Here is a 12,888-nt window from a genome sequence, read left to right as displayed (position 1 = left end):
GCAGATGGAAAGGCTCTTTATTCCTGATCATGGTGGCCTTTAGGACCCAGCAGGCTGACAAGGCAGGACGACAACAGGTCAGAGGTCGAAGATTAGCTGCTGCCCTCAGTGTACGGGCATCACTCTCATGATGTTGGTGGCGCCCGAGCCCGAACGCCAACCCGTGACCACGATCACAATATCCCCAGTGTGAACAAACTCCCGTGCTTTGGCTGAAAGAGGGAACAGAACAGGTTATCAACCTGGGACCCCCCACTGTCCCCATCAAACACTCCCAGGACAGGGACAGCATGGGGTTAGATACAGAGTAAAGCTCCCTCTACACTGTCCCCATCAAACACTCCCAGGACAGGGACAGTACGGGGTTAGATACAGAGTAAAGCTCCCTCTACACTGTCCCCATCAAACACTCCCAGGACAGGGACAGTACGGGGTTAGATACAGAGTAAAGCTCCCTCTACACTGTCCCCATCAAACACTCCCAGGACAGGGACAGCATGGGGTTAGATACAGAGTAAAGCTCCCTCTACACTGTCCCCATCAAACACTCCCAGGACAGGGACAGTACGGGGTTAGATACAGAGTAAAGCTCCCTCTACACTGTCCCCATCAAACACTCCCAGGACAGGTACAGTACGGGGTTAGATACAGAGTAAAGCTCCCTCTCAAGACAAGTGGGACAGGAGTGTATGACTGGAGGGGCGTGACACTGCGTGTGACAGAATGTGACATGGTGTGACAGGCAGAATTTGACACTGGGCATGACACTAGGTGCGACAGGCAGAATGTGACGCTAGGTGTGATGGGCAGGCTGTGACATGCGGGGTGTGACACTAGATGTAACACTAGGTGTGATCGGCAGAGTGTGACATGGGCTCGTTTACCTATCTCCATGGCGAAGCTGACTCGCTGATCGACATCCTCTGACCAAATCTCATGGGCCTTCTGCTGATACAGAACTGGGAAGATCCCACGATACAGGTGAGCCTGTCGAGCGACCTGCTCATTGCGAGTGACAGCGATGATGGGAGCTCGAGGCCGGTACTTGGACACCAGCTGTGCTGTCCTGATGAGAATCAAAGGAAGTAAAACAAGCTTATTTAAAACCACTGCCAAGGGGCTGATCAGTTCAACCCCACTTCGGAGGGAGAGGGAGAAGTTGCATTTCTATAGCAGCTTTCACCACCTCAGGACATCCCAAAGCCTTTTACAGACAATGAAATACTTTTGAAGTGCAGTCACTTGTAAATTTGGAAATGCGGCAGCCAATTTGTACACAGCAAGATCCCACAAACAGCAATGTGACATCAACCAGAAAATCTGTTTGTGATGTTGCTTAAGAATTAAATCTCAGTACTGACCCTCCGACAGTGCAGCATTCCCTCAGTACTGACCCTCCGACAGTGCGGTACTCCCTCAGTACTGACCCTCCGACTGTGCGGCACTCCCTCAGTACTGACCCTCCGACAGTGCTGCACTCCCTCAGTACTGACCCTCCGACAGTGCGGCGCTCTCTCAGTACTGACCCTCCGACAGTGCGGCGCTCTCTCAGTACTGACCCTCCGACAGTGCGGCGCTCTCTCAGTACTGACCCTCCGACAGTGCGGCACTCCCTCAGTACTGACCCTCCGACAGTGCGGCGCTCTCTCAGTACTGACCCTCCGACAGTGCGGCGCTCTCTCAGTACTGACCCTCCGACAGTGCGGCGCTCTCTCAGTACTGACCCTCCGACAGTGCGGCGCTCTCTCAGTACTGACCCTCCGACAGTGCGGCGCTCTCTCAGTACTGACCCTCCGACAGTGCGGCACTCCCTCAGTACTGACCCTCCGACAGTGCGGCGCTCTCTCAGTACTGACCCTCCGACAGTGCGGCACTCCCTCAGTACTGACCCTCCGACAGTGCGGCACTCTCTCAGTACTGACCCTCTGACAGTGCGGCACTCCCTCAGTACTGACCCTCCGACAGTGCGGCACTCGCTCAGTACTGACCCTCTGACAGTGCGGTACTCCCTCAGTACTGACCCTCCGACAGTGCGGCACTCCCTCAGTACTGACCCTCCGACAGTGCGGCACTCCCTCAGTACTGACCCTCCGACAGTGCGGCACTCGCTCAGTACTGACCCTCCGACAGTGCGGCGCTCCCTCAGTACTGACCCTCTGACATTGCGGCGCTCCCTCAGTACTGACCCTCCGACAGTGCGGCACTCCCTCAGTACTGACCCTCCGACAGTGCGGCACTCCCTCAGTACTGACCCTCCGACAGTGCGGCACTCCCTCAGTACTGACCCTCCGACAGTGCGACACTCCCTCAGTACTGACCCTCCGACAGTGCGGCACTCCCTCAGTACTGACCCTCTGACAGTGCAGCACTCCCTCAGTACTGACCCTCCGACAGTGCGGCGCTCCCTCAGTACTGACCCTCTGACAGTGCGGCACTCCCTCAGTACTGACCCTCTGACAGTGCAGCACTCCCTCAGTACTGACCCTCCGACAGTGCGGCGCTCCCTCAGTACTGACCCTCCGACAGTGCGGCGCTCCCTCAGTACTGACCCTCTGACAGTGCGGCACTCCCTCAGTACTGACCCTCCGACAGTGCAGCACTCCCTCAGTACTGACCCTCCGACAGTGCGACACTCCCTCAGTACTGACCCTCCGACAGTGCGGCACTCCCTCAGTACTGACCCTCCGACAGTGCGGCACTCCCTCAGTACTGACCCTCCGACAGTGCGGCACTCCCTCAGTACTGACCCTCTGACAGTGCGGCACTCCCTCAGTACTGACCCTCCGACAGTGCGGCACTCCCTCAGTACTGCATTGGGACTGTCAGCCTGGCTTATGGACTCAAGTCTCTGGAGTGGATCTGAACCACAACACAATATGTCTCTGTGTCAGGCAGGCTGCAGGCTCCATTCCACACACCATGCCATAAGCGGCTGTTTGACTCGGATGGCTTCACCAGAGGGAAGATTTGATTCTACCAGTGCTCCCAAACAGGTACCTGGTAAACTTGTGAATGCTGACCAGATTTAGAAAGCAATTTGATCAGAGCTCGAGAACCTCAATAAAATCATGAGACACAAGGCGATATCGAGCAGGATATGGAAACAGCAGTTGTGAACACATGCCCTGGAGCTCAGTGAGAAACCAAACGGTGTGTCTAAAAGCTGTCACTGTGAACAGGACAAACCCTTTCTAAACTGGGGCAGTAGTTTAAACTGATGCTGGAAGATGTAAGTATTGTATTCAATTTGTAGCTTAACTACTTAATATGACTACAAATTGTCAGTGATATTTCTAAACTTGAAATCTAATTAGTTCAATAAAACAATGAAATTTAAATACAGATGGCAGGGCAGGTGATGTGTTACAGCTGTAGCTAGTGGACACCTGTGAGATCCAGTGAAACCACATCTGCAATAAGTGTCTGCAGCTCAAGGAGCTTTGGCTCAGAGTAATGAGCTGGAGGTCTGAAATTCGGATACTGCGATGCATCAGGGAGGGGAAAAAGCTACCTGGACACTTTGTTCCAGGAGGCAATCATACCCCTTAGGCTAGGTCCTTCAGATTGTGTCTCTGGTCAGAGACAGGAGGATGTGACTACGAGTGAGGCAGGTATGGGGATCCAGAAGGTAGCAATGGAGGAGCCTCAGCCCTTGCACTTGTCCACCAGGTTTGAGATTCTTACAGCTTGTGTGGACAAGAGCAGGGACTGCAAGGAGGTTGAGCAAACTGACCACAGCACCGTGGTGCAGAGAGTCAATCAAATGGGGGAAGTAAAAAGGAATGTTGTCGTAATAGTACGGGACAGTATAGTTAGAGGGATAGATACTGTTCTCTGCAGTCAAGAGCGTGAGTAGCAAAGGCTCTGTGCCTGCCCGGTGCCAGGGTTAAGGACATCTCCTTGGGGCTGGAGAGGAACTTGAAGTGGGAGGGGAAGGATCCAGTTGTCGTGGTCCATGTGGGTACCAACGACATAGGTAGGTCTAAGAAAGAGGTTCTGCTGAGGGAGTATGAGCAGCTAGGGGCTAAATTAAAAAGCAGAACCACAACAGTCATCATCTCTGGTTTACTATCTGAGCCACAAGCAAATTGCCATCGGGTCAATAAGGTCAGAGAGATGAACGAGTGGCTCAAAGATTGGTGTGGGGGAAATGGGTTTCGATTCATGGGGCATTGGCACTAGCACTGCGGAAAGAGAGAGCTGTACCGTTGAGATGGGCTTCGCCTGAACCACATTGGGGCCAGTGTCCTGGCAAATCGTATAACTAGGGCTGCAGAGAAGGCTTTAAACTAAATACGGGGTGGGGTGGGAGGGTTCAGGTGAGGGGAAATTTAGACAGACCTTACAAACATAAGAGTGCACCAGCAGATAAGGTCACAGCAAGGAAATATGGTTAAAAAGAATCAAAGAATCGTCATCTGAATGCATGCAGCATTCATAACAAAATGGATGAATTGATAGCACAAATAGAAATAATTAGGTATTATATAATAGCCATTCCAGAGACATGGTTGCAAGGTGACCAAGGCTGGGAACAAAATATTCAAGGGTATTTGACATTTCGGAATGATAGGAAGAAAGGGAAAGGAGGTGGGGTAGCTCTGTTAATAAAGGATTAAATCAGAACAGTCGTGAGAAATGATCCAGGCTTGGAAGTTGAATCAGTTTAGATGGAGATAGGAAATAGCTAAGGAAATAAGTCACTGGTGGAACTACTTTATAGGCTGCCTAACAATAGCTACAATGTAGGACAGAATATAAATCAAGAAATAATGGGGCTTGTATGAAAGGTACTGCAATAATCATTGGTGATTTCAATCTTCATATAGATTGGACTGATCAAATTGGCAAAGGTAGCCTGGAGGATGAGTTCATAGAGTGTATTAGGCACAGTTTCTTAGAACAATATGTTCTAGAAGCAACCCGGGGGCAGGCTATTTTAGACCTGGTATTGTGTAATGAGACAGGATTAATAAATGACTGCATAGTAAAGGATCCTCCAGGCAAGAGTGATCATAACATGATAGAATTTGACATTCAGTTTAAGGGTGAGAAGTTTGGTCTGAAACTGGTGTCTTAAACTTAAATAAATAAAGGGTATTAAGACAGGGTTGGCGAAAGTGAACTGGGAAAATAAGTTGAAAGGTAAGACAGTGGAGAAGCAGTGGCAGACATTTAAGGAGATATTTCATATCTCTCAACAAAGATATATTCCAGTGGGAAAGAAAGACTCTAGGAGAAGGATGCACCATCCGTAGCTGATGAAGGAAGTTAAGGATGGTATTAAATTGAAAGTAAAGGTGTACAATGTTGCAAAGATTAATGGTGGGCAAGAAGATTGGGAAATGTTTAGAAACAAGCAGAGGATGACTAAAAAAAGGGAGAAATTAGAGTACGCGAGTAAACTAGCAAGAAATATAAGAACAGACAGTAAAAGCTTCTACAAATATATAAAAAAGGAAGAGAGTAGCTAAAGTAAGTGTTGGTCCCTAAGAAGCTGAGACTGGGGAATTAATAATGGGAGACAAGGAAATGGAAGAGATTTTGAACAAATATTTTGTATCTGTCCTCAGTGTAGGAGACACAAAAAGCATCCCAAGAATAGCACAAAATCAAGAGGCTAAAGGGAGGCAGAAACCTAAAACAATTACTATCACTAGAAAAAAAGTACTCAGAAAACTAATGGGATTAAAGACTGACATAATGTGTTGGAAGCAGTTCAGAGAAGGTTTCCATACCTGGAATGGGTGGGTTGTCTTATGAGGAAAGATTGGACAGGCTAGGCTTGTATCCACTGGAATTTAGAAGAGTAAGAGGCAACTTGATTGAAACATACAAGATCCTGAGGGGTCTTGACAGGGTGGATGTGGAAAGGATGTTTACCCTTTGTGGGAGAATCTAGAACTAGGGGTCTCTGTTTAAAACTACGAGGTCGCCCATTTAAGACAGAGATGAGGAGAAATCTTTTCTCTCAGAGGGTCGTGAGTCTTTGGAATTCTCTTTCTCAAAAGGCAGTGGAAGCAGAGTCTTTGAACATTTTAAGGCAGAGGTAGATAGATTCTTGATAAGCAAGGGGGTGGAAGGTAATTGGGGGTAGGTGGGAATGTGGAGTAATCTGTTCAGCCATGACCTTACTGAATGGTGGAGCAGACTCGAGGGGCCGAGTGGCCTCCTCCTGTTCCTAATTCATATGTATGTCCTCTGGACCTGATGATCTGCATCCTAGGGTCTTAAAAGAAGTGGCTGCAGAGATAGCGGATGCATTGTTTGTAATCTTCCAAAGTTCCCTAGATTCTGGAAGAGTTCCAGCGGATTGGAAAACTGCAAATGTAACACCTCTATTCAAGAAAGGGGAGGCGGTGGGGCGGGGTAGACAGAAAGCAGGAAACTATAGGCCAGTTAGTCTAACATCTGTCATTGGGAAAATGCTAGAATCCATTATTAAGGAAGTAGTAGCAGGACATTTAGAAAATCATAATGCAATCAGGCAGAGTCGGAAAGGGAAATCGTATTTGACAAATTTATTAGAGTTCTTTGAGGATGTAACGAGCAGGGTGGATAAAGGGGAACCAGTAGATGTAGTGTATTGGGATTTCCAAACAGCATTCGATAAGGTGCCACTTAAAAGGTTATTACACAAGCTAACAGCTCATGGTGTTGGGGGTAATATATTAGCATGGACAGAGGATTGGTTAACTAATAGGAAACAGAGAGTTGGGATAAATGGAGCATTTTCAGGTTGGTAAACTGTAACGGGTGGAGTGCCACAGGGATCATTGCTGGGAACCCAGTTATTTATGACCTATTTTAATGACTTGGATGAAGGCACTGAATGTAGTGTAGCCAAATTGGCAAACAATACAAAGGTAGGTAGGAAAGCAAGTTGTAAGGAGGACACAAAGGGTCTGCAAAGAGATATAGATAGGTTAAGTGAGCGGGGAAAAATTTGGCAGATGGCGTATAATGTGGGAGAAAATGACATTGTCCACTTTGGCAGGAAGAATAGAAAAGCAGAATATTATTAAAATCGAGAGAGACTGCAGAATACTGCGGTACAGAGGGATCTGGGTGTCCTTGTACATGAAGCACAAAAAGTTAACATGCAGATACAGCAAGTAATTAGGAAGGCAAATGGAATGTTGGCCTTCATTGCACGGGGGGTGGAGTATAAAAGTAAGGAAGTCTTGCTACAACTGTACCGGGCATTGACGAGACCGCACCTAGAATACTGCATACAGTTTTGGTCTCCTTACTTAAGGAGGGATATACTTGCATTAGAAGCAGATCAGAGAAGGTTCACTTGGCTGATTCCTGGGATGAAGGGATTGTCTTTTGAGGAAAGGTTGAGCAGGTTGGGCCTGTACTCGTTGGAGTTTAGAAAGAATGATCTTATTGAGGGTAAATACTGAGAGGATGTATCTCCACCCCGCCCCCCCTCCCGTGGGAGAATCTCGAACTAGGGGGAACAGTTTCAGAATACGGGGTCTCCCATTTAAGATGGAGATGAGGGGGAATTCCTTCTCTCTGAGGGTTGTTAATCTTTGGAATTCTCTTCCTCAGAAAGCAGTGAAGACTGGGTCATTGAATATATTCAAGGCTGAGTTAGACAGATGTTTGTCTACAAGGGAGTCGAGGGTTATGGGAGGTAGGCAGGAAAGTGCAGTTGAGGCCACATCCAGATCAGTGATGATTGTATTGAATGGCGGAGCAGGTCAAGGGGCTGAATGGCCTACTCCTGCTCCTGGTTCTTGGGTTCTTCTGTTCAAATGTTAAAATAGCCGTTACCTTCCGGAATTGGTCAGAACGATTATGGCCCCAGAGCAGGATTTGAAGGAAGCCTCCACTGCCCCGACTGCTGTGACCTCTGTGGGGTCGCGGGTCAGAGGCATTGACCTCCGGAGCTCCTCAAACAGCTGGTGGTGGAAAACCGCTGCTTCCGCCTCCCGTGCGATCTAGAGAGAGAGAGAGAAAGGGAATGATGAGACTCCCAGCAGAGAGGCCGCACTCCTGACAAGTAACTCTTTCACTGGCCATTCGCTGGGCAGTGGGGGGGAGAGAGGTCCCCAACATCACTGACCCCTCACTGGGGGGATGGGGGGGGGGGGGGGGGTCCTGAAGGACACTGACCCCTCGCTGGTCGGGAGGGGTCCCCAAGGACACTGACCCCTCGCTGGTGGGGGAGGGGTCCCCAAGGACACTTACCCCTCACTGGTGGGGAGGGGTCATCAAGGGCACTGACAGATGGGGAAGGTATGATGTCCGGAGGGGGATGATGTCTGTGTGGAGGTGGGAGGCCTCTGGTGGGACCTCTGGAAACCTATACCCTTGCCATAACCTCCCCATAAGGCTGAAACTCATACTGCGTGCTGCATCTTCACAGATTCCAGTGGATAGGCTCCTTTCGCTGTCTCCCCAGATAACATGATACAGTCTGCTCCATCCAACACTGCATTGGCAACATCACTGCTCTCTGCTCGGGTGGGTCGTGGTTTATTCACCATACTCTCCAGCATCTACACGAGGGAAATGTGTACTCAGATTCATCATTATAAACTCAACATAAATAAAAACAATTCCACATTTAAAATGTCCTGACAATCTGTTCATATTTCACAGATTAATACCTGACCCTAGTACCCAACAAAGTGTCACCCACTTCTCCACATTCATAAGCCTACCCGTACCCCAGTGAGAGTCAGTGTGTGGGAAACGTACCCCAGTGAGAGTCAGTGTGTGTGAGACCCGTACCCCAGTGAGAGTCAGTGTGTGTGAGACCCGTACCCCAGTGAGAGTCAGTGTGTGTGGGAAACGTACCCCAGTGAGAGTCAGTGTGTGGGAAACGTACCCCAGTGAGAGTCAGTGTGTGTGAGACCCATACCCCAGTGAGAGTCAGTGTGTGTGGGAAACGTACCCCAGTGAGAGTCAGTGTGTGTGAGACCCATACCCCAGTGAGAGTCAGTGTGTGTGGAACCCGAACCCCAGTGAGAGTCAGTACGTGTGGAACCCGAACCCCAGTGAGAGTCAGTGTGTGTGGGACCCTCACCCCAGTGAGAGTCAGTGTGTGTGGAACCCGTACCCGAGTGAGAGTCAGTGTGTGTGAGACTAGTACCCCAGTGAGAGTCAGTGTGTGTGGAACCCGAACTCCAGTGAGAGTCAGTGTGTGTGGAACCCGAACCCCAGTGAGAGTCAGTGTGTGTGGGACCCATACCCCAGTGAGAGTCAGTGTGTGTGGAACCCATACCCGAGTGAGAGTCAGTGTGTGTGGAACCCGAACTCCAGTGAGAGTCAGTGTGTGTGGAACCCGTACCCGAGTGAGAGTCAGTGTGTGTGGAACCCGAACTCCAGTGAGAGTCAGTGTGTGTGGAACCCGAACCCCAGTGAGAGTCAGTGTGTGTGGAACCCGAACCCCAGTGAGAGTCAGTGTGTGTGGGACCCATACCCCAGTGAGAGTCAGTGTGTGTGGAACCCGTACCCCAGTGAGAGTCAGTGTGTGTGGAACCCGTACCCCAGTGAGAGTCAGTGTGTGTGTGGGACCCGTACCCCAGTGAGAGTCAGTGTGTGTGGAACCCGAACTCCAGTGAGAGTCAGTGTGTGTGGAACCCGAACCCCAGTGAGAGTCAGTGTGTGTGGGACCCATACCCCAGTGAGAGTCAGTGTGTGTGGAACCCGTACCCCAGTGAGAGTCAGTGTGTGTGGAACCCGTACCCGAGTGAGAGTCAGTGTGTGTGGAACCCGAACTCCAGTGAGAGTCAGTGTGTGTGGAACCCGTACCCGAGTGAGAGTCAGTGTGTGTGGGACCCGAACTCCAGTGAGAGTCAGTGTGTGTGGAACCCGTACCCGAGTGAGAGTCAGTGTGTGTGGAACCCGAACTCCAGTGAGAGTCAGTGTGTGTGGAACCCGTACCCGAGTGAGAGTCAGTGTGTGTGGAACCCGAACTCCAGTGAGAGTCAGTGTGTGTGGAACCCGTACCCGAGTGAGAGTCAGTGTGTGTGGAACCCGAACTCCAGTGAGAGTCAGTGTGTGTGGAACCCGAACCCCAGTGAGAGTCAGTGTGTGTGGGACCCGTACCCCAGTGAGAGTCAGTGTGTGTGGAACCCGTACCCCAGTGAGAGTCAGTGTGTGTGGAACCCGTACCTCAGTGAGAGTCAGTGTGTATGGGACCCATACCCCAGTGAGAGTCAGTGTGTGTGGAACCCGTACCCCAGTGAGAGTCAGTGTGTGGAAACCGTACCCCAGTGAGAGTCAGTGTGTGTGGAACCCGTACCTCAGTGAGAGTCAGTGTGTGTGGAACCCGTACCTCAGTGAGAGTCAGTGTGTGTGGAACCCGTACCTCAGTGAGAGTCAGTGTGTATGGGACCCATACCCCAGTGAGAGTCAGTGTGTGTGAGACCTGTACCCCAGTGAGAGTCAGTGTGTGTGGAACCCGTACCCCAGTGAGAGTCAGTGTGTGGGAAACGTACCCCAGTGAGAGTCAGTGTGTGTGAGACCCATACCCCAGAGAGAGTCAGTGTGTGTGGGAAACGTACCCCAGTGAGAGTCAGTGTGTGTGAGACCCATACCCCAGTGAGAGTCAGTGTGTGTGGAACCCGTACCCCAGTGAGAATCAGTGTGTGTGGGACCCTCACCCCAGTGAGAGTCAGTGTGTGTGGAACCCGAACCCCAGTGAGAGTCAGTGTGTGTGGGACCCTCACCCCAGTGAGAGTCAGTGTGTGTGGGACCCATACCCCAGAGAGAGTCAGTGTGTGTGGGAAACGTACCCCAGTGAGAGTCAGTGTGTGTGGAACCCGTACCTCAGTGAGAGTCAGTGTGTGTGGAACCCGTACCTCAGTGAGAGTCAGTGTGTGGGACCCGTACCCCAGTGAGAGTCAGTGTGTGTGGAACCCGTACCCCAGTGAGAGTCAGTGTGTGTGGAACCCGTACCTCAGTGAGAGTCAGTGTGTGGGAAACGTACCCCAGTGAGAGTCAGTGTGTGGGAAACGTACCCCAGTGAGAGTCAGTGTGTGGGAAACGTACCCCAGTGAGAGTCAGTGTGTGGGAAACGTACCCCAGTGAGAGTCAGTGTGTGTGAGACCCATACCCCAGTGAGAGTCAGTGTGTGTGGAACCCGTACCCCAGTGAGAGTCAGTGTGTGTGGAACCCGTACCTCAGTGAGAGTCAGTGTGTGTGGGACCCATACCCCAGTGAGAGTCAGTGTGTGTGGAACCCGTACCTCAGTGAGAGTCAGTGTGTGTGGAACCCGTACCTCAGTGAGAGTCAGTGTGTGGGACCCGTACCCCAGTGAGAGTCAGTGTGTGGGAAACGTACCCCAGTGAGAGTCAGTGTGTGTGGAACCCGTACCTCAGTGAGAGTCAGTGTGTGTGGGACCCATACCCCAGTGAGAGTCAGTGTGTGTGGAACCCGTACCTCAGTGAGAGTCAGTGTGTGTGGAACCCGTACCCCAGTGAGAGTCAGTGTGTGTGGAACCCGTACCTCAGTGAGAGTCAGTGTGTGGGAAACGTACCCCAGTGAGAGTCAGTGTGTGGGAAACGTACCCCAGTGAGAGTCAGTGTGTGGGAAACGTACCCCAGTGAGAGTCAGTGTGTGGGAAACGTACCCCAGTGAGAGTCAGTGTGTGGGAAACGTACCCCAGTGAGAGTCAGTGTGTGTGGAACCCGTACCCCAGTGAGAGTCAGTGTGTGTGGAACCCGTACCTCAGTGAGAGTCAGTGTGTGGGAAACGTACCCCAGTGAGAGTCAGTGTGTGGGAAACGTACCCCAGTGAGAGTCAGTGTGTGGGAAACGTACCCCAGTGAGAGTCAGTGTGTGGGAAACGTACCCCAGTGAGAGTCAGTGTGTGTGAGACCCATACCCCAGTGAGAGTCAGTGTGTGTGGAACCCGTACCCCAGTGAGAGTCAGTGTGTGTGGAACCCGTACCTCAGTGAGAGTCAGTGTGTGTGGGACCCATACCCCAGTGAGAGTCAGTGTGTGTGGAACCCGTACCTCAGTGAGAGTCAGTGTGTGTGGAACCCGTACCTCAGTGAGAGTCAGTGTGTGGGACCCGTACCCCAGTGAGAGTCAGTGTGTGTGGAACCCGTACCTCAGTGAGAGTCAGTGTGTGTGGGACCCATACCCCAGTGAGAGTCAGTGTGTGTGGAACCCGTACCTCAGTGAGAGTCAGTGTGTGTGGAACCCGTACCCCAGTGAGAGTCAGTGTGTGTGGAACCCGTACCTCAGTGAGAGTCAGTGTGTGGGAAACGTACCCCAGTGAGAGTCAGTGTGTGGGAAACGTACCCCAGTGAGAGTCAGTGTGTGGGAAACGTACCCCAGTGAGAGTCAGTGTGTGGGAAACGTACCCCAGTGAGAGTCAGTGTGTGTGAGACCCATACCCCAGTGAGAGTCAGTGTGTGGGAAACGTACCCCAGTGAGAGTCAGTGTGTGTGAGACCCATACCCCAGTGAGAGTCAGTGTGTGGGACCCGTACCCCAGTGAGAGTCAGTGTGTGTGGAACCCGAACCCCAGTGAGAGTCAGTGTGTGTGGAACCCGAACCCCAGTGAGAGTCAGTGTGTGTGGAACCCGTACCCGAGTGAGAGTCAGTGTGTGTGGAACCCGTACCCGAGTGAGAGTCAGTGTGTGTGGAACCCGTACCCGAGTGAGAGTCAGTGTGTGTGGAACCCGTACCCCAGTGAGAGTCAGTGTGTGTGGGACCCATACCCCAGTGAGAGTCAGTGTGTGTGGAACCCGAACCCAGTGAGAGTCAGTGTGTGTGGGACCCGTACCCCAGTGAGAGTCAGTGTGTGTGGAACCCGAACCCCAGTGAGAGTCAGTGTGTGTGGGACCCATACCCCAGTGAGAGTCAGTGTGTGTGGAACCCGAACCCAGTGAGAGTCAGTGTGTGTGGGACCCGTACC

The 12,888-nt window shown here is 51.3% G+C and overlaps 1 protein-coding gene across 1 annotated transcript in view; it reads right to left on the bottom strand.

Moving 5' to 3' along the window:
- LOC137356802 (pyruvate kinase PKM-like) overlaps window positions 1-12,888 on the bottom strand; it is a 37,824-nt gene continuing 24,936 nt past the window's right edge. The window contains 4 exon segments of the mRNA XM_068022584.1: window positions 1-212; window positions 885-1,066; window positions 7,786-7,952; window positions 8,361-8,513. Of these exon segments, the coding sequence (XP_067878685.1) occupies window positions 106-212; window positions 885-1,066; window positions 7,786-7,952; window positions 8,361-8,513 (609 nt within the window). The 3' untranslated portion in view covers window positions 1-105.

The sequence above is a fragment of the Heterodontus francisci genome, chromosome 46 (genome assembly GCF_036365525.1).
Source record: "Heterodontus francisci isolate sHetFra1 chromosome 46, sHetFra1.hap1, whole genome shotgun sequence".
In the NCBI taxonomy this organism is placed as follows: domain Eukaryota; kingdom Metazoa; phylum Chordata; class Chondrichthyes; order Heterodontiformes; family Heterodontidae; genus Heterodontus; species Heterodontus francisci.
Note: the sequence above shows the minus strand (reverse complement) of the source record. Positions and strands in the feature narration are given on the sequence as shown.